This window comes from Strix aluco, chromosome 30, assembly GCF_031877795.1.
Source record: "Strix aluco isolate bStrAlu1 chromosome 30, bStrAlu1.hap1, whole genome shotgun sequence".
In the NCBI taxonomy this organism is placed as follows: Eukaryota; Metazoa; Chordata; class Aves; order Strigiformes; family Strigidae; genus Strix; species Strix aluco.
In genome coordinates, this window is record NC_133960.1 from 3,394,193 (window position 1) to 3,417,940 (window position 23,748).

General features: G+C 57.0%; 1 protein-coding gene across 2 annotated transcripts; it reads left to right on the forward strand.

The window, feature by feature from the left end:
* Positions 1-8,480: 8,480 nt before the first annotated feature.
* Positions 8,481-18,974, forward strand: LOC141916700 (uncharacterized). 2 transcript variants are annotated; one of them, XM_074809449.1, is made up of 15 exons: positions 8,481-8,516; positions 9,432-9,495; positions 11,553-11,655; positions 14,036-14,154; positions 14,297-14,400; positions 14,535-14,684; positions 14,800-14,954; positions 15,248-15,395; positions 15,772-15,909; positions 16,006-16,182; positions 16,577-16,732; positions 17,406-17,507; positions 17,900-18,002; positions 18,163-18,222; positions 18,789-18,974. In XM_074809449.1, exons 2-15 carry the CDS (start codon positions 9,480-9,482, stop codon positions 18,920-18,922), a joined length of 1,665 nt encoding a protein of 554 aa, XP_074665550.1. In that variant the 5' UTR covers positions 8,481-8,516; positions 9,432-9,479; the 3' UTR covers positions 18,923-18,974. The 2 variants fall into 2 exon arrangements, with proteins under 2 accessions (XP_074665550.1, XP_074665549.1); XM_074809448.1 differs by lacking the exons at positions 8,481-8,516; positions 9,432-9,495 and adding an exon at positions 10,107-10,274.
* The last annotated feature ends 4,774 nt before the right edge of the window (positions 18,975-23,748 follow it).

Below are 23,748 nucleotides of genomic sequence, written 5' to 3' on the forward strand. Positions count from 1 at the left end.
ACAGTGGGGCTGTCCACTGTCAAAGGCTGCAGCTGCTGGGCTGTGGGGGTGGCTGGACAGGGCTGGGGGCTGCTGCGAGAGCCCTGCCTGAGGGTCCTGGCGGCCTCAGGGGACCATGTGGCAACCAGGACCCCCGGGTCGTGGTGCTGGGGCTGCCCTGAGCCCTGAGGCTCCTGTGGGCATGGCCTGTGATACAGAGAAAGGATTACTTGTTTTAAGACTTAGTTACTTAGTTACTTACAGAAAACTGCTTAGCAACTTATTTCCTTACTTCTAGCAAGTTATAGTATTACTTATAGCATTTTTTAATATCGCTAAGAATCCTGCTTGCCCAGACTGTTCTGTGGAATTTTACCAAGGACTACTGCGTCCATCAAAACAAAGCAGTTTCCTGTGAAAATCTACCAAGAACTGCCGTGTTCAGCAAAATATCATGTTTTTGTCCTTGAGGAACAGGTGTGCTCCTGCTAGTTGGGCCTCGGTAACGAGTAAAGATAGCCATGTACGGATGGTAGAAGTTTCATTGGTTCCCTTTGAAGATAGGATGAGCAAACCAGCTGAAAAACATTTTTGTTGTTCAAGAAATTGGCTAAAAGAATCTGCGCATGCTCCGGGGAAAAAACAAGGTGAGAAAGACTATGAGCCTTCCTCCAACAGACCCCCGAAGACGCCCCCCAGGAGGCAGTGCGCAGGTGCAAAGAGAACATAAACTGCTGACACCAGCCTCTAGAACTAACCCAGCCTCACTCATGCATATGTATGTTTGTGTTATGTAATCCAATGAATATGTGTATCCACACTCGGTAAGTTTCTGGTAAAATGTGCAGTGGGTGTGCAAGCTTTGTGGAGAAATCCCCTTGCACCCCGGCCGGAGTAAAACATACCTGCTGTATAACTCTATTTCGAGTTGTAGAGTCTTTTTTCCGTGAATCACCTCTTCCCCTCGTGAGGGGGCCATCCAGGGCCAGCTTCCCCTGGGAGCTGGTACCCCTTGGGGTTCTGGCTCTGGGATGAAAAGGGGTCCTGCGTCCCGGGGGCTGGGCACCTACAGCTCCAGCCCCAGCTCCCACAGGGCTCTCTCTCCTGAGCTGGCTGGAAATGCCCCTGCTGTAAATCAGCCCGTTACCTTGAACCAGTCCCCTTTGGGAGAACCTCTGTTCCTTCCCACAGGATCCTCTTGTGGCACCAGGCTGGCAGATCATGTCCTGGGCTCGGGGGTGCCATCCCTTTCCAGGGGTTAGACAGCCAGAGCCCTGGTCCTGGGCCCTTCTCACAGCCCCATTTCTGTTCAGCCCTGTCCCAGGAGCAGCGTAAGGCTGGCAGTCATAAACTGGGGCACAGCCCAGCTCCGCAGCCACGGTGGTGTTTGTCTGCGCTGGTTTTCAACACCCGCATCTGGCACCCCCTGGGCAAAGAGCTGGCCGACAGGCTGTGAGCTGGTTGGCCTGCAGCCCGACACCTCTTTCCTCCCCTTGCTTCCCAGAGGTTGTGGCTATCTGGGATGTGTGTCTGCAGACATCCTGGGACAGCTGAAACTGGACAAGGTGGGCTGGTGTCTTGGTCCCCCTTTGCCCTGCAGATCCCGGGCCCTGGCGAGCGATCCCTCCCTGAGCATTGTGGCAGCACACCGAGGCAACCCCGTGTGCCCACAGCTGCTTCTCGGTCAATCCGGAGAGAAACCAAGTCCAGATTTAGTCTGAGAAAGCATTCGGCACACGATGGGGCTTCCTTCTTTCCTGTGATCAGAGTGAAGAGTGAGCTGAGGCGAGGCCTGTGTTCTGCTGGAGTGATCGGGCACGGCGAGTGTTTCTCATGCCCAGCCTGACGTCGTTCACATCAGACAGAACCAGCTGCACAGGGTTAAAGCTCCACTTTCCGGTGCTGGGGGGAGATTGCCACCAGAACCTGTGCGTGCCCACAAACGGAAAGGGATGCCGTGCCTGGCACGACAGTCAGGATTAGTGCTGGGGAGCTGCAGAGGGTGGGGGTCACCCTTCTCCAGGCCTGTGGCAGCATTTGCTTTCCAGGTTTCAGTTCATGGTTAGCAGCGGAGCAGTGGCCAAGGATATCTCCACCCGGCACAAGAAGTCTGCAGAAAAGCACAGGCCCAGAAGAAGTGCAGGAACGGGTCCGTGCTGTCCAGGGGTGACCACAGCCCGGTTAAAATGCCCTCCCCATGGGGCTGCTCCAAAGAGCTTCCTCCCAGGTGCAGACGGGTGTCCTGGCAAGCTGCTGCAGAGACGGGTGAAGCTTTCCCTGCCCCACAGACCGGCCTCCCTGATGTCTCTAGGAAATTTGCTTCTCTGCTCATTCTGAACTTGTAAAGAGAAGAATGACAGGGGCAGTTTCTGGTTTAAGGCTGTTGCCCTGAAAAGAAGGAACCAGGAGATAAGGGAGTGAGTTACTCCAACTTTGCATAAACAATGGGTGCCTTGCTAACAACTATACCTTTGAAGAGCAGCTAAAAGAGTGATAAGAGAGGAACATCCTATCCCAGAAGGCGCCCGATGCTTGGATGACTGTCTGAGAAGCATGAATTCAGCAAGAATCAGCAATAACTGGGGAAAGGTAAAGGTGTTGGGGGGAGGGGGGGTTCGACCATGACCACTGACTCAACTCAAGACCAGAAAGACTTGGTCCCCGACACCTGTAAGCAGCATGCGTGCTAATTTACACAGCAAGTGAGGGTAATTTAACTATAACTAACCAATAGGAGATGGAATAGTAATTACGGACCCATGAGTGTAATCTTAGAGAGGTTTTTACTAATCATGTAACAAGATAAATACGCTGCAGTCCCTTTGTGTAGCATGCTAGCTTTGTGGAATTAAACCTAGCCTCCATCTTTGCACAAATACAGATTAATCTGCTCTCTCAGCTCTGTGTGTAAGATTGGCTTTTTGGCACCCAGGGTAATGAACCCTGTTTGAAGGACAACACAAGCCCTGTGAGAGCTAACAAAACCACACTACTCCTATTGCTGTAGTAACTCAACATGCTGGGGGGGCTCCCGGGGGCTCTGGGATTAGGGCTGCCCGGTGCCTGTGCCCAGGGGGGGCTGTCTCCTTCCCCCTTCCCCCCCAGCTCTCACGTTACTCCTGGGCCTGCGCTGGCCGGGCCGGGCTCCAGCTGACCAGGAGCGCCCCCCCCCACCGCCAGGCGTCCAGCGGGCAGGAGAAACCCCGACACCTGCCCAAGGGCCTCTCTCCTCACGGGTGACCCCAGTACTGACCTCAGCCGGGCCGCAGCTGGAGCAGAGGCTGCACCTCCCGAGACAACATGGCCGCCCGGCAGCCCCATGCCCAGGACTGCAGCTCCCAGCATGCCCCGGGAACCAACATGGCCACCCAGCAGCCCCATGCCCAGGACTGCAGCTCCCAGCATGCCCCGGGAACCAACATGGCCACCCAGCAGCCCCATGCCCAGGACTGCAGCTCCCAGCATGCCCCGGGAACCAACATGGCCACCCAGCAGCCCCATGCCCAGGACTGCAGCTCCCAGCATGCCCCGGGCACTGCTTCCTGCAGTCTGACCCTGCGGGGACACCGTCCCCCGGCCCGGCCCCACCCCCGCAGCCCCATGGCCTCTCCCCGGGGCCTTTCCCAGCCAAGCACCGATGGACGGACGGACGGACGGAGGGACAGAGCGGCAGAGAGAGGTGGGACAGGGCGCTGGGCTGGCTGGAGAGGGACGGGAGGTGGACAGAGGGATGGGAAACGGGCAGTGGGACGAGGAGAATGGGGGGAGCTGGGCAGGGAGTGGGGGAAGGAAAAATCCTGGTGAGGAGCCGGGCAGAGGGGCAGAGCGGGAAGAGGGTGGAGGGGAAGGGGACAGTGGGTGCAGGAAGAAAGAGAGTGCTAAGCCTCAGGACGGAGGGACAGAGAGAGGAGAAGGGCAGGAAGGAGGACAGAGGGACGGACAGACACAGGCAGGGCGAGGGAGCGGGACGGGGGGTGAGAGACAGCAAAGGCACCAGGAGAGGAGTGACAGGGACATGGGACAGGGAGCAGGAGAGAGGGACGGAGGGGAAAGGGTGAGAGGGGAGAGGCAGGGACAGAGAGCAGGGCACAGAGAGAGAGGGACGGGACCCAGTCCCTGGAGACTGAGAAACGGAGGGTGAGGATCAGGACGAGGGGGCAGAGAAGGACAGAACAGCGGTGGCCTCTGGGATGGAGACGGAGGAAGAGCAAAAGGGGATGGGGAGCAGGACAGAGGCCCAGAGAGAAGGCCCAGGCAGCTGAGCAGGGGAGACAGGGGGGAGAGAGGGGACAGGCTGCGGGAGAGCAGGACATGGCGACAGGAAAAAGAGAAGGCTAGGGAGAGGGAGAGAGAGATGTGGAGAAAGGAAAAAGTAGCAACAGGCCATAGGACAGACAGGGGGGGATGAGAAACTGCAGACAGGGAGTCAGACAGAGAAAGAAAGAGAAAGACAAACTAGCGATGGGCTAAAGACAGAGGGGGAGGAATTAAAAAATGGGGGCAGGGATCCGGACAGAGCGCGATGGGGAGAGACCAAAAAGAGCAATTATGGGCGAGTGCCCCCATTTCTTGAGCGCCCCCCCTGAACTGCACTGCATTACTGGGAGCCTCAAGAAATGTGCTGCCTGCAAAAGCCCTGCCCTGGGCCCAGTCCTGCGCACTAATATTGGTGCCGATCATCACGCTGCAAAGTGGCCAGGACCAGGGAAAAAAAGCCCAGCTGGGGGAAGAAAAATTGCCCGGCTTCTTTTTTTCTTTGTCTGCTTGTTGGTTTTGCTTTTTAAAAGTGTGATGTTGTGATGTAAGCTCTAAATACAACCTGCAAAGGCAAAAGGAACCAGGCGGACCAGGCTGGACACTTTTATAGGCCGAACCCCTTCAACAGCTGCACAAACCATCGCTCGCTCTCGCTGCGCACATTCCACCCCCTGCCTGCAGCCTGCCTCCCTGTTTCGTGAGTGTTCCCCGGCCGCAGCACCACCAGGCAGCTCAAAAAACCGTACTGCCTGCAAAAACTCGAGCACAGCTTAATTCTGCGAAATTTGTCCTCTTCCTAGGCCTGCTGGTTAGAGACTCCTCTGTCAAGAGACGGCTCAGGTCCACGCCAGGGCTGGCGGTGCTGCTTTCTGGGTCCCGTGATGGTGATGGGCAGAGGGGCAGGTTGCCATGTCCCAGGGCCGGGTACGTGTGTGGGATTCCAGGGTCACCCCTGCCTTTTTTTTGCAGCGGAGCCCCAGCTGGTGCCAGCCCCGTGCTGCAGCCCCGGCGCTGAGGCTGACAGAGCCGGGCATTTCTGCGGGCCCTGCACCCTGCCGGGCCCCACCGCCAGCTGCCAGCTGCCCCGGGTCTCCCCCCGTTGTCTCCAGCACCGGGGGCGCTGCAGAAGGGCTTGTCCACAGCCCAGAGCCATCCTGGCCCACGCCTGCAGCTCGTATGTGGTGTCCACGTCACACAGCTCATTTGGGGTGGCAGGTCTCTCCTGTAGCACCCTGGGAATGGGGGCAAAGCAACCCATCCCTCCCTTTCCATCTCTGTCCACAGGGCGACCAAGCGGAGCCGTCCCGTGCGCTGGAGAGCGTCCTGCAGGGAGGTGACAGCCGAGTGCAGAGCAACGCTGAGACCCGCCTGACAGCAAAGGGGCCCGGTGGCCGCAGAGCAGCCCAGGCGAGCTGGTTCTCTTGGAGGCCAGCAAAGCCGCCTCCCGCCACCCCTGGTTTTGGTGAGATATGGAGCGGCGCCGAGGTGTTTCTCAGGCATCCGGGCCTGAGGAGGCTTCCCAGTGCCCCTGTGAGAGATGCTGCTCCTGGGCAGCACATCCCCGTTGAGCAAAGGCCGTATCCAGCCCCTCAGAGCTGGGTACGGCTGCCCAGAGGGGTGTCTCAGGAGGACGGGGTCATCTGCCTGGTGGCTCTGGCACAGAAATGATGAGCTGAAGCCCCGTGGCCGTGGCTGGCCAGTTCAGAGTCTCTGAGTGCCTCAGCCTTTCCGCCTGGGAGTGTTTAACACGTGGCCTTTTTTAGGGTGTGACGGATGACGGATGTTGGTGACATCCTGGTGGCTCTGTCCCACTCTCACTTCAGAGTTGTGATGCCTGAAATCCTGGGCCACCTGAAGGCCCTGGCAGGCATTTCCAGGGTGTTTGTGTTCACTTTTATGATATCTTGGGGCTACAGTGCGCTAGGGTTATGGGATGCTAGCGTTAGAGTTTGCTAGGGTTATGGGGTGGCAGGGTTATGGGATGGCAGGGTTATGGTATGCCAGAGGTTAAGTGAGTTAGGATTAAAGTGTGTTATTGTTATGGACTGGATCTGGGTTTGTTGGCCCTGGGTTCCTGGGGTTAGGTTATTTTTACCTTACGTTCTGTGTTGTCTTTTTTTGTGGAGAGCTTGCCTTTTTAGGGATTGGATAGGGACCTTTGCTTTGTGTACGATGTTTCTTCTGGTTGGCTTTTTTGCTGTTTTGGTGGATTGTGTTGTTTTCTCTCTTGAAACCATCATCTCTGGCCTGATACATCTACAGCAGGTCGGGCAGTGTCCCTTCTGGTGCTGTCCCACTGATTTCTGGTCAGTTGGTAGGTGGGTGTGGAGGACTTGCGGTTCATGGAGAATGACTGCCAGACGACTAATGGGCAGTTCTGGGAAGGGCTGAGAGGACTTGTGGCCCCTAGGTAACGACCGCCAGAGGACTAAGTGTGCTTCTTAATTTATGTGGACTTCCAAATTCACGGTCATTTCTCCTGCCTTGGGGAAGAGCCCTGGGAAGACACCAGCCACACGGAAGGGCAAGGGTTTCCCCAGGGGCACGTGGCTTTTTGGTTTTTGCTTTTGAGTAAGAAACCTGCAAAGAGGCTGCTATCGTTAAGGTTAGTGACATTTTGTGACATCCTGGACTGAGTATCACGTGACTTGAAACATTGCTGAAAAAAGGGTGGAGGTTTGTCTGTGTCTTCTGGATGCTTCGGGTTTGAGCGTCTGCTCATGGCGGTGACTTGGTGCAGCCCTTAGCTCCTGTCTCAAGGCACGACGTGTGCTTAGGGCGAGTTCACCATCCATGACATGGATGTGAATCTGTATTTCAGATAGATTTCCTGATCATTTTGGATTTGGGGGGCACAATTTCTTGTCAGATCTGATCAGACCTTTTGTTCCTCGTTAGTGCCCCAGAGGTTTACCTGTCATTTTTTGTTTGTTTGTTTGCCCGTTCGCTTTTTATTTGCAGTGCTTGATTTAAAAAGCTTATTGTAGCTCTTTGGACTCCTCTCATTACAGGAAGTCTCTGGGATTTCTACGCAGGAGTGAGATGTCCAGAAAAGACTGTCCTTGTGCACTGCTGTCAGCCTTCAGTCTAGAGAACTATCTGGTAGTGGTGTCTGTCTAATGGTCAGTGTAACTCAAATGCATCTTAAGTGGGGACCCTTTAGAGTAGAGGAGAGAATGTGAGAAACACTTCAATGCCATGCATCTAGTGAGGATGGAAGTACGTGCTTAAACGTGCTTTTTGGGTTGGTTTTGCATCCTTTGGCAGGATTTACTGAAAGTCTACTGCAGCAAAAGGAGAAGAAATCATTTCTGATTGCTGTGTCTGACTAAAAGAGCTCACCTGCCCATACGGAGAACTGATGTGCAGAGCCATTTTCTGTCGTTACCGGGTACCGCGTCTGACGTGTCGTGCTTTCCCTACGCGCAGGGTGGCGGTCTGTGCGTGGCACTGGTCTGTGCTGCTGGGTCCACATCCCTGTTGGTTGCCAGCCGCAAGGCAAAGGGCTTCTCCTCGTTAGAAATTACTTGTCGGATTTCAGAAACCATCTACATAAAAACGGAGCTTCCTAATCTCTTTGTGCACTAAGCAGAGAAGCAGTGTGGGGGTTTCAGGGCAGTGCCTGTGAAAGAGCCTTTAGGAGATCCCGTCCCTTGGCTCTCGGATTGCGAGTTTGAGAAAGTCATGGGTGTTTTGGTGTTCACTGAAGCAGTTTTTTTTCTTCTGTAGCTTATGTTTCTTGCGTAGGAGAGCTGTGAGGCTGGGAGGAAAAACTGTTGGGGAGCTCAGTCGTCTTTGGGGATGCTCTGTGGGACAGGAGGGCAATTGCTTTGAGCTGCCAATATTTCTGGAAGGATTACCCACACTTGCCTTCCATCTGGAATACTGATTAGTGGCACTTGGGGTTTCTTTAATTAAAAAGAAAAATTACAAAATAGGGTTTGTGTGAATAGCTGTGTGCTATTATACAGTGAATAATCTCCTTTTTGGAGTGAATGGCCCTCTTTCAAGTGCCATTCAGATTATCTAGTGTGATTTCTTCCAATTAATCGTAGTAGTCTAAATTGAGTGTTGTTCGTAAAACCTAGGGTCAGAAGTTCATAGAAACATCTTCTGTGTCTGGTTTAACTGAGTTAAAGCTGTTGTTGTGTCACGTGGAGGGTTCCTAATGCCGTTTTTTCCTCTTTCAGCAGAGATGACCGCGCACATCTCACCTCCAGGAGCCAGGACGCCGTGTGCGGGTTCCAGCCCGTGCTGTCCCCAGAGCTCGTGTCCTCGAGGTGAGCGGGGAGGGCGTCACCCCGCGAGGGGTTGGTGTGTTGCAGCAGTCGGTGCTGTGAGGGCTGGGGGATGGCAGCGGGGTGGCCGCGGCTGTTGGGGTCCCTCATTTGCACAGCCCCGCCCCCACCCGCTGGGGAATCTCTGGGTCCCTGGGGCAGGTTTTGAACGGTCCCTCCCAGTTGGGTCAACGGACCCAGCGCAGCCAGGAGATGCAGTTGGAGCTGCTCAGCCTGGCAGAAATCCCTCGGTACTTGTGATTCAGAAGAGGTAAAATTTGAACCCCCAGGTCTCCTTAGACGACCTTCAGGAGCTGGGGGCTACGGGGGGATGGGCTCTCTGTCTCTAGTCCAGTGACTGGTCCCATTGCTCACAGGAAGGGGAAGAGCTTTAACAGGTGAATCTGCCATTTCCCTTCTTCTGGGGGTTACAGGAGCTGTTCTGGGGGTGAGGGAGGTGTAAATTCACCGGCTGAGCCAGACTGGGTAGAGCAGAGATGGGCTGTAATTTCTCTGACCTCAGCGGTGTGTCTGTGCTGTAGCTGTAATTGTCTCTGCCTGCACAAGTGGCCTGGGGGCCTATTTTGTTTTAAAGGAGATATAATTAATAAAATCAGTGAATCCACGGTCTCTCTGACCGATCATATAAGCATTTACTTGAGGGTAAGATAAACAGTTCCTTGAACTCACTGGTTATACTGACTAACTCCCGGTTGCCTGAAGTGAGACCAGGGTTGGCTGGGACGTGGGCGCCTCCATTAGAGACATCCACGTTGAGGCAGATGAATCCCACCGCAGGCTCCTGTGTTCCTCACCAGGTCTCTGACCACTCTGCTGTTGGCCCTCACTGAAGCCAAGTACAGTCTCTGGCTCATTTATTTGTATCTTTTTCTATCTGTATTTTTGTTTTTTTAACAGAAAGGAGATTCTTAGACATTCAGTTGCAGAAGCTTCTGTTTGAAGATCATGCTTGGATCTCCAGGTAGGTCTAATTAGATGCCTTTTCCTCTTCTGTTCATCCCTGATAAGCCCAGGCCCTCTCTGTCCTGTTTCTGAGGACCGCTGCCCGAGGCACCTGGCACTGCCCGGGGAGATTCTGCATCTCATAACTTCTCTGTTACTTCTGAGAGATAACATTGGGATACAAATATTTAGAGCAAAAGATGCTTAAAAAGTGAGGTAAAAATTATGAGCATAGCACTCTATTTTTTAGTTTGCATTTTTATCTATTATAGATTTAAAGTTTGAATTTAAACAAACTTAGTTGAATCGATGTGGAAAACACGTTCAAATCACCAAGTATTTCTTTCAAACGAGAATAAGCAAAGTAGCAGTTACAAAGAGTGTTTTGGCTGTAAAGCGTTTTGTATTTTTGAAGCCAAATCTACAAGTTCCTGTTAAATCAGAGCGGCTTAGAAAAACGATCTTTTAATTCTGTGCCACAAATGTTATGACCCGCCGCCTTCTAAAACATTATTGTCGAAGCTGTGTGGTAGAGACGCAGGCGATCAGTGGTTGGGCTGTGGCCTCTCAGGCCATGGATCTCCTTTTGTTCAGAAGACTCTCAGGCTGCAGCAGGCACCCAGACGTCACAGTGAACACGGAGGGTCTGAAAGAGAAGTCAGCAAGATACAAAGCAGGAATGGGCAAGAAAAAGGCAGAAGCCTGAATCCCGTCTGTCCTAAATAATGAACTGCTCAGCTCCGGGCTGGCCGCACAGGCCACCGGCAGTTCAGGGTCTCGGGCACAAATCTTCTGCAGGTCGGTACTTACCTCCTTCCTCACAAACTAAAAATAAACCAGTAAAAGGAGACGCCTGCTCCTTAGTTCAGTGAAGGGAAAAGCAACTTCTCTTGAGGTCTGTTTGCCTCTTTTGGAGGACGGGCCCGAGCCCGAAGGAGAAGAGCGCCCTGACAGCAGCTGCTGGGCAGGCTGAGGGGGTGCGGGGAGTCTGCTCCCGGGGGAGCTGCGCCACTGTGTGTAGCTCAGTCGCTGTTATTGGGGGTCGGAAGCCAGTTCCCAGCAGGCACACCGTAACTCCCTGCTCTCTCTCTCTGCCTGCTGATTGTCCCGGTACCGCTCCAGATGTGCAGCCAGTGGGACGCCCACCGCTAACGGGAGATTCTCACCTCAGGACGCCGCAGCCCCGAGCTTCGCCCTGCGCTTGGCCCGTGAGGAGCCGCGGCTCCGGCTGCGAACCCCAGTGAGGGGAGGATGCGGGTGTGGGGCTTGTGCAGGGAGCGCCTGAGCCGCCGGGTGCTGGGCGGGGGCAGACCCGTGCCAGCCAATTCGCCTTTTAGCCCCAAACGCCTGTTGGCAGAGATGCCGGTCTCCTGGGGGCGGTGGGGACGTGCTCCTGCCTCTGGAAAAGGTGCCTGAGTTCCGGGCGTGAGAAGGGCGCTGGGGTTTAGCGGTCAGGGTTGAGGTAGATGTGGAAGATGGCAATAGCTGTGATCTTTAGTCAGAAAAAAAATTTTGTATATTCAAGGAGTTTGTTTCCTCTCCTCTGCTAATCCAGTACGGAATATGAGCCAAAACAAGAAGCCGGCACTATACACACTGCACACTCTTAAGTCTTTGTTTTAAAATATGTGTGAGGTCAAGCTAGGACATGCTTTGCAATTTGTGTATTTACTGCAGCGAATTTTCTGCTCTTCCTGGCTGTTCCCTGTGGTTTTCAGCTGGCTTTACCTCCACAGAAAGTAATACTGTGTATGTGAAAGAGGCCATTCAGAATCTTCCCTTATGAGGGGTCTTTTTTGTGCTCTGCTTTTAAATGACAATCTGTATTATTGATGCCAGTGTTTACAACAGCTTTCTGATTCCCTGGTTAAAGTATTCTGAGCCTAATCCAGCCACATGTGTTGGTGGCTGTGAGAAAGCAAACAGGTCATCACAGCAAATGTTCCCAGCTGAGTCCTAACGTGGGTTCTGCAGCGGGGGCACAGACAAAGGAAGGATGCTTCTGATTCACTGTGATTTGCAAACAGTCTTTGAGTTCTAATTTCCATCATGTTTTTACTCTTCACTTCTTTCCAGGGAGTAAAACTGATTTCAGCTCTTCAAGAGGCATGCGCAGTATTTTAGTGCCTGAAGTCCACGTGTCTGCTGCTGGAAGCAAAAGATCTTCTTTTTCTCGCCAGTAAGCAAAGCAATTTTTCCTGGGTAGTGCAAGTGTTGCTGGTGCAGAGATAGGCTGCTGTGTGAGGTCTTGCAGCTAAGACATACAATATCAGTACTGAGAGTTTTAAAACTGTTTGGGTAACACTGTGCTCTCGGTCAGCACTTACACTGGTGAGAACTGTGATAGGAGAAAGGGAAAAAAACGGCGCACAGCATGTGTTTCCAGCCATCTGGTGGCTGCTCCCACAACTGAGCACACAGCGTTTGCCGTGCCGAGTTTGTGGGAGCGTGATATAATCAATCTGCCAGGCCTCCCCGTATTTATACTTTGACCATTGTCCTCCATACCAAAGGGGCTTTAACCGTTTGGTTGCTTGATCGCAGCACATCTCTCACGCTCATGGATCACCTGTGCAATAGCATCCATGGTTAAGGCCACCCCTCGGTCACGAGCCCATCTGTATGTTGCATCTCGTCCCTGATGGCCTGAGGAGTCAAGGGCCCAGCGAGCCCTAAATTGTTCACCCTTACGCTGCCAGTCCAGATCCACTCGAGCCACCTTAATCTTAATCCACCTGTTGGTTGTTCTGATGTTCTTCAGTGGCCCAGATCTTGGATACGTGAGCATCTACACGAGGTACTTTCACAGCCAGGTTCTCTACCCCAGCAGCAATCTCTCGCCCTCGTTCAGCAGCCCAGACGGGTTTGCCTCTGCGCTGCCAGTGGCTCCGTTTCCACGGCTGTAACCACCCCCACAGCGCATTTGCCACCACCCATGAGTCAGTGCAGAGGCAGAGCACTGGCCACCTTTCTCGCTCAGCAATAGTCAAGTCCAGCTGGATGGCTTTCACCTCTGCACACTGACTCGGTGGGCACGGGCCAGGCCCCAGCACGTTGCAATGAGCTGTGTCTCTCTGGAATTACCCGGGTGACACCACACGTTTTCCAAATATTTTACTAGTTTGTCAGGATTTTGCACCTGTTGGGAGTGAAGTTCCAATACACCAGAGGTGCCCACTGTCCTGGGCACTTGCCCGTGCTGTCCCACACCCCCAACCACTCATAATTCCCCAACCTTGGGGTAGATCTCCTGGTGATACTCTTAAATAGTTGCTTAACCCTGAACAAAGCCTGAACCACATGCAGGAACACACTGGCTCCCAGTTGTAAGTAGCCTCAGGACCGACGACTTCATCGCGCCATAAATCAGTGTTACACAGTTCAGCAAAACAAAAATCTTAATCCAGCTCCCACGGGTGGTGAGCAGCAGCACGGGGACTATATACGGCAAATGAGGAGCGGAAATTTTGAGGAGACGAGCGATTGACATTACGAGCAGCAATTGATAAGCCAATATAATGAATGCTTCTAACAAATGGTTATGACACACTGACCAGGTCTGTCATTATCTCAGCGCTCTGAGCCCCACACTGGGCACCAAAAAGGACTGTTGTGGTTTGAACTTGAACGGAGCCAAACTCCACGCAGCCGCTCGCTCACCCTCCCCCCATCCAGGGAGTGGGGGAAGAGAGTGGAAGGACACAAGGAAAACTCGTAGGTTGAGATAAAAACCACCAGTTTAGTGATTGTAATAAAACAAAACAATAACAATAGTAGAAAGTACAAGTGGGTAATGCACAATGTGATTGCTCACCACCCACCGACCGACACCCAGCCCGCTCCCGCCCAGCGATCCCGACAGAACGAAGATCCTGTCGTCACAAAACTGGAAGCGAGAGAGAACGCACCTGCTTTATATCCTGAGCATAACGTCACGGGATATGGAACACTCCAACGTCCAGTCTGGGCCTGGCACTCCGGCTGTACCCGCTCCCAGCTCAAGAAAATTAACTCTATCCCAGCTGAAACCAGGGCACTGTTGTAGCAGATTAAACATACTCTGTGAGTGTGGGAGAGAACTGGGCACAGGCGAGCAAACACCTCAGGTGACCGCAAAGGAGAGATGGGGCAGTCTGGAGTGTCTGTCGGGATCAGAGCAGAATGTCCAGGGGCCATGCCGGGGTGTGTGAACCCTCTGGGATGAGCCTGAGGGTACAGGAATGTCCTGAGGGGACATGATGGGGGCCTGGGGACACCCCAAGAGGAGCCATGGCCCAATGGCGATCTGGGTCCCTACCCCCTGCAGCGGAACCCTGCCCCACCCGGCCTGGGTGACGGGTCACAATGTGACCCCCTTTGTGACACGCCTCCGTGTCACCCCACGGCACTGTATATAAGCAGCGCAGCCCCGCAGTGTCTGAAAGACGGGGAAGGGACAGGGCAGGAGCGCAGCGAGGATACTCCTGAGCACAGCCCACATCTTTCCCCGCCACCCCTGGCGTTTCCCGTAAAAGCTCAACCCCCGCACTGTCCCTCAACCACTTTTCTCCATTTTTGAGGATGGCAGAGAGACACCCCAGCTGCGCCACGATGGTTTGGGAGGAGGTGGGTGCTCCCCAGGAGAGCAGCTCTCCACCAGAGCCCTGCGAGGTGTCCACGGCCCAGCCACTGCAGATCGGTGAGTAGAGGGCTCCCCAGGGCTGGCTCCATGCCAGGACCCCGTTTCCTCAGCATGGTGACATTTAAAGTTCTCTTCGCCTTCTGGGAGGCTTGTTGGCGAAGATGGCGTGTCCTACTGACGCTTCCTTGTTTCCATGTAGGCGAGACACTGCCAGAGGAGAATTCAGAGCACTTGGAGCTCCAACCAGGACAGAATTCTGAGAGCTCCTTGTTGCTTTCTTCACTTGACAGCAGCGACACAATGGTAACGAGCTCCCCCCTCACAGGGACCCTTGTCCGTGGCATCGGCTGGTGTGAGCGAAGGGACCCAGGGATGGTTGAGCTGCTCAGCCAAGCTCAGCGTGACACATCTTCCTCCCCCCATCCCTCCTCCCGTAGGTGTTTGGCGAACACCTCCAGCCTTCTCAGAGGATGGACGTTCTCCTCGTGGCCATCGAGGCCATGATGGCAGACGATGTCGACGTCAGGCAGATGGGCAGAGACATCGTGGACATGGCTGTGAGAGCCCCTGCATCCTGGCTGTTGGATGTAAGTGACCCGTGGCTGGACTGTCCTTCCATGTCAAGACGTGTCAAGTCTTGTTCTTCCCTCCTGCCCTAAGGGATGGGAACGGCAGCACCATTCTTACCCATGTCCCCTCCAGGTGCCAAAAATCATGAGATACATCCACAAAAGTGTGGAGCACATCCGCAGGAAGTCAGCCCAGAAAAGACTGGACTCACTGCTGCTGGAGCTGACCAAGTGGAGCCCCAGGGAGGTGGTCAGGAGCCTTTTGAGGATCTCTCCTACATGTGACAGGTATCGGCCTCGACAGCTTTGAGGGCTCGTTCCCCACAGGGAGAGTGGCCCAGAGACTGGCTGCCAGACCCACGGAAAACTGCAGGATATCTATCCCTGAGGAGCAGGGCTCTCCATCCCACCACGCTTCCCCCTTCAGCCAGAGCTGGCCAAAGCGGAGCCCCTGCCCCATGGGGAACAGAACCTCACCACCCTCTGCCTCCCTGGGCATCCCAAAATGAGGGGGATGGGCAGGGCCAGCGTCCGGAGGAGCCGAGGCAGCTCTGCTGACCGAGTTTGCTCTGGCTCCGCAGGGCTGCCATGGCCATGTGGGAGGTGATGATCTCCGTGCCCTGGACTTTGGGGAACGTCTTGATGGAGCTGTTCGACGTGCTGCAGGACTGCCGGGTGCGCAAGGTGTTCAGCTCTGTCACGGAGGACGCCTGCATCTACCCCTTGTCTGTGAGTGACCCACGCTCAGCCCCAGAGCTCTGCCCTCCTCCTCCTCCTCCTCCTCCTCCTCCCCCTGCCCAGCACCAGCCAGATCCCCGTGCCCACACGCTCGGGCCCACCCCATGCTGGTGTGGCCCCACCAAGCCTGTCCCGGCACAGGCAGCACTCTGCCCTCCCCCCTGCCTGCATCCCCCTGCCCAGCTCTGCAGCCTGGAGACCCCGGAAAGGGGCAGAAACCAGAGTCAAGGCAGTTACTGGTACCAGGTCAGAGACATGGGGACTCAGGTGGCTTCAAGGGGACAGGAGACACTTGCCGTGGACCGTGCTGGTGTGGGGGAGGGAGCCCTGCAGCTCTGCTGGTCTCTCACCACTGTCTCCATTTTAGCTCCTGGCCTATGCTGACATTGACGCGGAGGCGTTTGCTGCCCTGTACAAAGCCCAGAGGTACCTGAGGCGTCCCAGCCCGGTGATGCTCTCGCTGGTGCTCACGGGCCTTGTCACCCTCTCAAAAACACCTGAAACGGTGAGCGGGGGTCGGCAAGGGGAGCCACATTGGCAGCCGGGGGCTGGGGCGGTGGGGGGGTCTTTTCACAAAAAGGCAACGGTGTGTTTCGTACAGGCCAGAAAACTGACGGTGCTGCTGCCTGACGTGCTGGAGACCCTGACGGATGCCAACGCCGATGTCAAGACCAAGGCTCTGGTGTTGTTCATCAACATGATGGGTCACATGAAGAGGGAAGAGGCCAACCTCATCTCCCTGAGGCTGGCGGAGGAGCTCCTACCCCTCTTCGATGATGTAAGGCTGCCATGGGAGCCTGAGCCAAGGCAGTGGCTGCAAGATGGCTGCCCTTCAGTGCGGCCATGCGGGAAGCATTTGGGCAGGGATCCCCCCCCTTGCTGCTCTTGCATAGCCTTCCAGGGCTCTTCCCCTCCCCACTCCTCTTCCATGGCCTTCCAGGGCTCTTCCCCTCCCCACTCCTCTTCCATGGCCTTCCAGGACTCTTCCCCTCCCCGCTCCTCGTCCGCGGCCTTCCAGGGCTCTGGGGCCATTGAACTGCAGCTGCAGATCTGGCCGACGGCTCCTGCATTCAGGATCTGACCCCGGAGCAGCTCCTCTCCCATCAGCCGCGCTAATGCCCCTGCTCCCCGTGGGCAGGGTGCTGAGCTCCCTCTGTCCTCTTCCCTGCCAGGAGTCCAACCGTCTGCGGGAGGTCTCCATCCGCCTCTTCAAAGACGTGATAAAGACTGCGGTGGGGAGAAACAAGAAAAAAATGGTGAAGAAAGTGCGGAGTGCCCTGCTCCCACTGTTCTTCCATATGAGCGACGTGGTCGAGAACGTGGCCAAGGTGCAGTGACCAGCGACTGGTGTCGCGGGGAAGGGTGTGCTGGCACCACGGGGGTGGCCTGGCCATGAGGGACAATGGGAATGTGTGTCACCGCAGGGTGCCGCTGCACTGGTCCCACCGCTGCAGAGGTGGATGGGGAGGTGGGGTCCCCCCCAGCCCAGAGGAAGGGTCCCTGCAGCCCCAGCACAAGCAGGGCCAGAGAACCTGGCACGGACATTTCCCTGCTCAGCAGCGGCCCGTGGCCACACGAGTCCCCACGGGTTTTGTGCTTTGAGCCCCAATTCCTGTCGCCCAGGGCTGTGCCCATAGGTGCCCAGGAGATGAAGGGGCCTGGCCCTGCATCCCGGGATCAAAGCTCTGCTTGCCTGGAGCCTGGGTGGGAAGGAGCTGGGGCAGCCCCTGCTGGAGAGCCAAGGGTCCCGCTGCCGGGGGTGCCCATGGGATGGGCTGCCAGCTCCGTCCTGCCTCCCTCGCTGCCCCGCACCCCCTGTGCCTGTCCCCATCGCAGGCAGCACCTCGGGGGGATCTCTGTTCTGCCTGAGGGAGTGCTGCCCCATGTCCCTGCCTGTCCCCTGCCCGCCCCCCCCAGCTCAAAGCCAGGCCCAGAGGAGGAGGATGCCAGGTCTCCTTCCCTGGGCTCTGGTACCATCTCCCAGCCTCTGCTTCTCCGCAGGCTTCCCGGGACACCCTCAGCGCCTGTGGAGAGTTCCTGGGCTGGAGGAAGCTCAGCTTCCTGGCCGAGACATGGCAGACACACCGGATCGGAGAGTGCTTGGTGAGGACAACCCCCAAACCCCAGGGCCGGGCTGGACGAGGGCTGCGTGCCTGGGACAGGGGCCACCCCTGGGGAGGGCTGTGCCGCTCTGCATCGCTGCCCTGCTCCAGCCCGGCTGCTCCAGCTGCATCCTCCTTCCCTGGCCTCCAGCACGCAGCCCCCCAAGCGCTCTTCTCCAGGAGACCCCAGCCCATCTGGGCCCTGGCAGCGGGACGGAGGGGTCTCAGCACCCCCAGCCCCCTCTGCCCACGGCTCTCTCTGGCCCTCAGCCCCACGGGGCTCCTGGCTGGGAGATGGGAATCACCGGGAGGGAACGGGGGTGCGGGCAGGAGGGACTGGTCCGGACGGCCGCGGAGGGTCCGTACCAGCCCCGTGCCCTTGTTCTCCCTCAGATAACACACGACAGGAGCAGGGTGGATGAGTATCTGCTCCAGAGCCTTCCCTACCTGAAGGACCGTCAAGCCACCCTGCGAGAGGTGGCCATCACTTTCATTGGTGAGTCCCCAGGGACCCATTTCTGGCCACCCAGCCCCAGTCCCCACTGGTGGGGCTCGCTGGGGGTCTTGCTGAGTCCCACCGCCCTCGGGAGCTGTCCTTGCCGGGGGACAGCCCTGCCGAGGGGTAGCAGGGCTCTGACATTATCTCTGTGCCCCAGGGCTTGCTGTGCGGGGCCGGAGGATCCTCAGGCAGGAGAAGCTGTCGCAGGTCTGGGACGGTGAGTAGGGGACAGAGCCCGGGCAGGTGCTGCTGTGCCCGGATCCGCTCCAGGAAAACGCTCCAGGGGCAGACGAGCAGTTTCAGGAGGTTTTTTTCAAGAGCAGTTTCAGAAAGTTGTTTGTGTCTTGACACATAGGTTAGCATATCTCTTCTAGTAAGGTCTTGAAACTGGAGGAATTTTGTTTTGTCACCAGAAAGGAAGGGAATTTGTGGGGAAAGAACAGCCATCTCTGTCCTGCCCCTTGCCAGGAGGCTGATGATGTCCAGACTCCACATTGTGATGCTCAGATCAATACACGGGCTCGTTGAGGCCGCACACAACTCTAGACTAGCTCGTACGGCAAACGAAAGAAAGACTCTGTGGCCTGGCCCAGTCCTGAGCTCTCTTGTGTGTCGGGGGCACACGGGTCATTCCTGAGCAGCAGCTTGAGCCGCTCTGGTTGTCTCACCAGCTCCTCCCGGCCAGGGAAGGAGATGGATGGGGCTGGCATGGGCTGGACGGGGGTCCTGGGGGTCTCTGCAGGCAGTGGGGGTTCACGTCTGCTCTGTTCCCTTCTCTCGCAGCGCTCCTGCCCTTGAGGGAAGACACTGAACTCTCCGTCAGTTCCCTGGCAGCCGAGACCATCTCCGTCCTGACAGCAGAGCGTAGCCCGTTACCAAGATGGAGCCTGCGGTCGCTGTGCTGCTGGCTCTGCTGAGCCTCGGAGAGACGAAAAAGGCTGTACTGGAATAATTTTTTTTTAAATAAAGCTGGAGCCACAAGCTGCTGGGACTCACTCCATAGTGTCCTTCCCAGGGGACCACCCTGAGTGTGCTGAGCAGGGTCCACCCCGGCCTCTGCCGCTGCCCCCGGGACCGCACACCCGGACCCAGGTTATCCCACGAGACCACAAAGCCCGGAGAGGAGGAGGAGGAGGAGGGCACCTTTAGCCCATCCCACCCCTCCCGAGACATCTCAGGGCACGGAAACACACCCGTGCGCCAAGCTGGCACATCGCCATTTGTCCCAGCACCAAAATCCTCTCTTGTACTGGGGAGCTGGGCTGGTTTTGACTGGGCACTGGTTAGTTGCTAGAACATTTTGGGGTCAAACTGGGCAATTCTGGGGTCCAAAGAGAATTTTGGGGTGAAACTGTGAGGCTTTTGGGGGTGCTGGTGCAGATTTGGGGGTAAAAGTAGGAGATTTGTGGGTAAAACTGGGAGATTTTGAGATTCAAGATAGATTTTGGGATGAAAAATAGGGGGTTTGGGGGTGCTGAGGCTGATTTGGTGTCAAACTGGGAAATTCTGGGATCAAAGTGGGAGATTTGGGAGTCAAAAATGGGAGATTTGGGGGTCAAACGTGGGAATTTTGTGGTAAAATTGGGGGATTTGGTGGTGAAGCAGGGATTCTGGGGCCATGGATGATTTGGGGGTGAAAAGGGGCTTTGGGGGTCTCACCCCACAGCATTCGGGTGAGGGTGGCCCCAGTGATGGTGGCAGCACCATCCCCCAACCCCATGGGCCTGGAGCACCCCCCGGGGTGGCCAGGGCACCCATCAGAGTCTGCACAGCACCTGCCCAGTGCTCCCAGTCACCCCCAGTTATTACCTCCCAGTAATCCCCACCTGCCCCACCTCCCTCCCAGCTACTTCCCAGTCCTTCTCCTTAACCCCCAGACACCTCCCAGTAGTCCCCCACCATATTCAATTACCAGTGACCCCCAGCCCATCTCAGTGCTCCCAGTTACCACCCAGTTACCACCATCTACACCGCCTCCCTCCCACTTACCTCCCAGTCTCTCCCAGTGCCCCCCTGGCTCCTCCCAGTAGCCCCCAACCACCTTCCAGTTTCTCCAGTCCTCTCCCATGCCCCCAGTTCATCCCAGTGCCTCCGAGTCCCCTCCCAGTAGCCCACAGCTGCCTTCCAATTACCTCCCAGTACCCCCCCAATCCATCCCAGTACTCCCAGTTACCATCCAGTTACCTCCCAGTACCCCATGCCCACACTGCCTCCCTCACAGTTACCTCCCAGTCCCCCCAGATCTTTCCTAGTAGCCCCCACATGCCTCCCAGAGCCCTCCAGTCCCCTCCCAGCACCCCTTCTGGTGATCTCCAGTCCCCTCCCAGTCCCTCCCAGTACTCCCAGTAGCACCTGGAGTGCCTCCCAGCACTGGTACTGGAGGTAGTTGGGGCTGATGCTCTCGGGGTACCCCTGGGGCAGCAGCACCCTCTGAGGGGGGACACATGGAGGGGGGGTCAGGTACCCCTGGGACCCCCAGAGACCCCAAATCACCCCTGTGACACCTCCAAACCCCATTTCCCCCCCTCCAAGTCCCTCCAAAACCCCCTTAGCCCCCACCCAGATCCTACTGGTCCCCCATTATTCCCAAGATTCCAATGGTCCCAAGAACACATGGGGACCTCTAAGTCACATGGGGACACTGCAGGGGGGGGACATGAGGACACTGGTGATCCCCCAGGGCACCCCCTGTCCCCACAGAGGTGGTCCCAGGACACTGGGAGACACTGGGGGTGACACTGGGGGACCCCCAAGCACTCCCACATCCCCACAGATTGGTCCTGGGACACTTGGGAACACTGCAGGGGGGACACGGGGACAGCGGTGGACCCCCAGGTCACCCCCTGTCCCCATAGGGAGGTCCCAGGACACTGGGGGGTGACACGGGGAAAGTGGGGGACCACCAGGTCACCCCCTGTCCCCAGCATCAGGGTCCCAGTGGGGTCACTGTGCAGACTGGGGGCACTGTGCCACCACCTGGTGGTCCTGTTGACTTTCCCAACGGAGGAGGGGGGTGGCTGTGGACTGTCCCAGGCTCTGATCTGGGGGGCACAGTGGGGGAGGTGGTGGCAGAGGGGAACAGTTTGGGTCCTGGGGTGGGGACACCCATGGGGGTCCCAGTGTCCCCTTGGTGTCACTGGTGGGGGCAGGGACACCATGATGTACTTCTGGACGCTGCCGGTGACAGTGGCACTGGGGACCGTGGGCACTGCTGACACCAGTTTGACCACAGGCTGGACACTGGGGACAGTGGTGGCCGTGGGCACCGGGGAGGGGCTGAAGGTGGTCACCTGGGGGGCAGGGGCAGAGCGTGGGGCATAATCCTCTGTCCTGAGTGTGATTCCCTTGTTTCTTACTTTCAGCTGCAATGGCAGGAAAGACTCTCTGAGCCTGATCGGTGAATTCAGTACGACGTCAGCTGAAGGACCAGTGAATGCATCGGGTGGATCCCACACCCCCTCTGAAATACCAGCTAGTATTCAGTACAGACTCCCTCTCTAGTCGTGTAAAGCTCATTGGTAATCTCGCAGCGTTCCCAGGGGGCTCACAGGACCTTCCCAATGAGGCGATCCCGCCATGGACATCCTTGACTGCAACAAAGGGGATGTTCCTGGGTTGAAAATCTGCCCAAAGGCATCAACTGCTCTTGGATTAAAGGAATCCATAAGCCAATCTCCTGTCTTATCCCTGCTTGTGAAGGAGGCACAAGGCACAAGGCAAAATTATGTTTTTGTGCTGGGCAGTTGACTTTGCATCAGAGGATGCTGCCTGATGACAAGGTAAAGTCTGTAAAACGGGATTAAAAATTAATATTATTAACATTCTGGTGCTCTGTTAATTCCAGCTTAATTCCATTAATTCAAATTATTAATTCCACAATAATCCTAAAGTTGTCAGTTTACACACTCCATGTAAGTATTACCATAAAGCAAAAGATGTACCAGGAGAAGGGGGAGAAAGCCGCACCCAGAGACGGGGTCAGGGAAATAGGAATTTATTTTCTTGGACTTGAACAAAGCCCTGCTGCAGCCCTGCTAGTGCTGCCGGTGGGGCGGCCTCTTGCAGGGCTGGGGAGAGTCCTGGGGGCCGGGGGCCCTCCTCTTCGGGGGGCGCCTGGGCCTCCCACTGGAGCGGTCCCTGCCCCGGCCGGGAGCGGAGGGACCTGCCGCCGCCGCCTCCCCCGGCTCCTCCTGGGGCTGCTCCTGCTCTGCCGGGACGGGCGCAGATGGGGGGCAGCTGGGACCCCCGTGGAGGGCGGCCTCTGACGTGCCGCCTTCCTCCTCCCTGTCAGATCTCTCAGGGCTGCTGGGGGAGGTCGCGTAGGTGTTGGCAGTCCCGCACCGGGAGCTGCTGCAGCCGGAGTTGGTGGGGCTGGAGCTGTCCTCAGAGCTGTCGTCCTCCTCCCCCACAGCCGGGGAGCACGGCAGGGTCCAGAGCTCCTCGCTGCAGCTCTCGATGGCGTCGATGATGCCACGGACCAGAGGGGCTGCGTGTTCCCCGAGGACAGGCTGCAGCTCCCGGACCATGGCCTCCGCAGCCGGGCCGCAGACGCACAGGGCGTGCAGGATGTTGCCCTCTGCACGCTGTACCTGCCACCACTGGGACCCATAGATCGCCTCCAGCTCCCGGCGCAGCCAGAACAGCACGGGATCGAGGAAATACTCTTGAGTTTGGAAAAAACTTGCCCAGCCCTCAGGCAGGATGCCACCCACGGCCTCGGGTTCTGCAGCCCCCTGCTCATCTGGGGACAGTGTCCCCTGCGGAGAGGATGGAGGGGAAGCCACGGGGCGATGGGGGCTGTTTTCGGCCGGGCGGCTGGGAGCTGTGTCTGCCTGGCTGCTGGCTTCGGGCGACCCTTGGAGGAGCGTGATGGCACACTCTCGATAGCCATTGCCTCCCGGCACAGCGAACCGCACCGACTCCACCGGTCCCCTGCAGAGCGGGCACTCTGCCTTCACATCTGCCCACCGCAGGATGCAGCCCAGGCAGAACCGGTGGCAACAGGGCATCACATAAGCGGCGTCATCTCGCTCGTCGCGGCAGATGGGGCAGATCTGCTCTGACTCCATGGCCACGTTCACGCGCTGCAGCAGGGTGGGGAGCGCTGAGGACGACGAGCTGCTCCCGCTCGCTGGCGCCGGTGACGCGAAAGGGTGTCCCTGCTGCAAAAGTGAGAGTGGCCCTGGTCACTGGCTGTCCCAGCGAAGGGAGGGGAGGAAGAAATGCCCAGGCCCCTGGCGAAGGACACCCTCCGGCTCCCCGAGCCCCTTCGCCCGCCCCGGGGGGGACGCTCCCCCGCACAGCTCACCTCCGCTGCCGCGAGCGCGCCCGGCGGTGCCCGGCTGCCTGACCCAGGCAGGGCCGGGGAAACACAGGGGATGGCTCCGGGATGGGCACCGAGACCTGCCAACAGCAGCCCCCAGAGCACCACCCCGCACCCGGAGCAGCCTCGCTCGACCCTCCAGACCTCGCAGACACGCTCGGCAGGAGTCCAGGCAGGAGCCAGACTGGGCCGGGCGCAGGCAGAGCCTGCAGGGAGGGACGTGAGGTCACATTCCATCGCTCGCTGACGTCACAGCCCACCGCACAGTGACGTGGCAGCGGGCCGCCTGTCTCCATGGCGCTTGCCCGTGTCGGAGCCTGGCTGGCACTGGCACTTGTGCAGATGGAAAATGTAACCGTTCCCCTGTTCCTTGGACGTAGAAACGAGCCACTCTTCTATGGCTTGTACCTGTTCCATTGC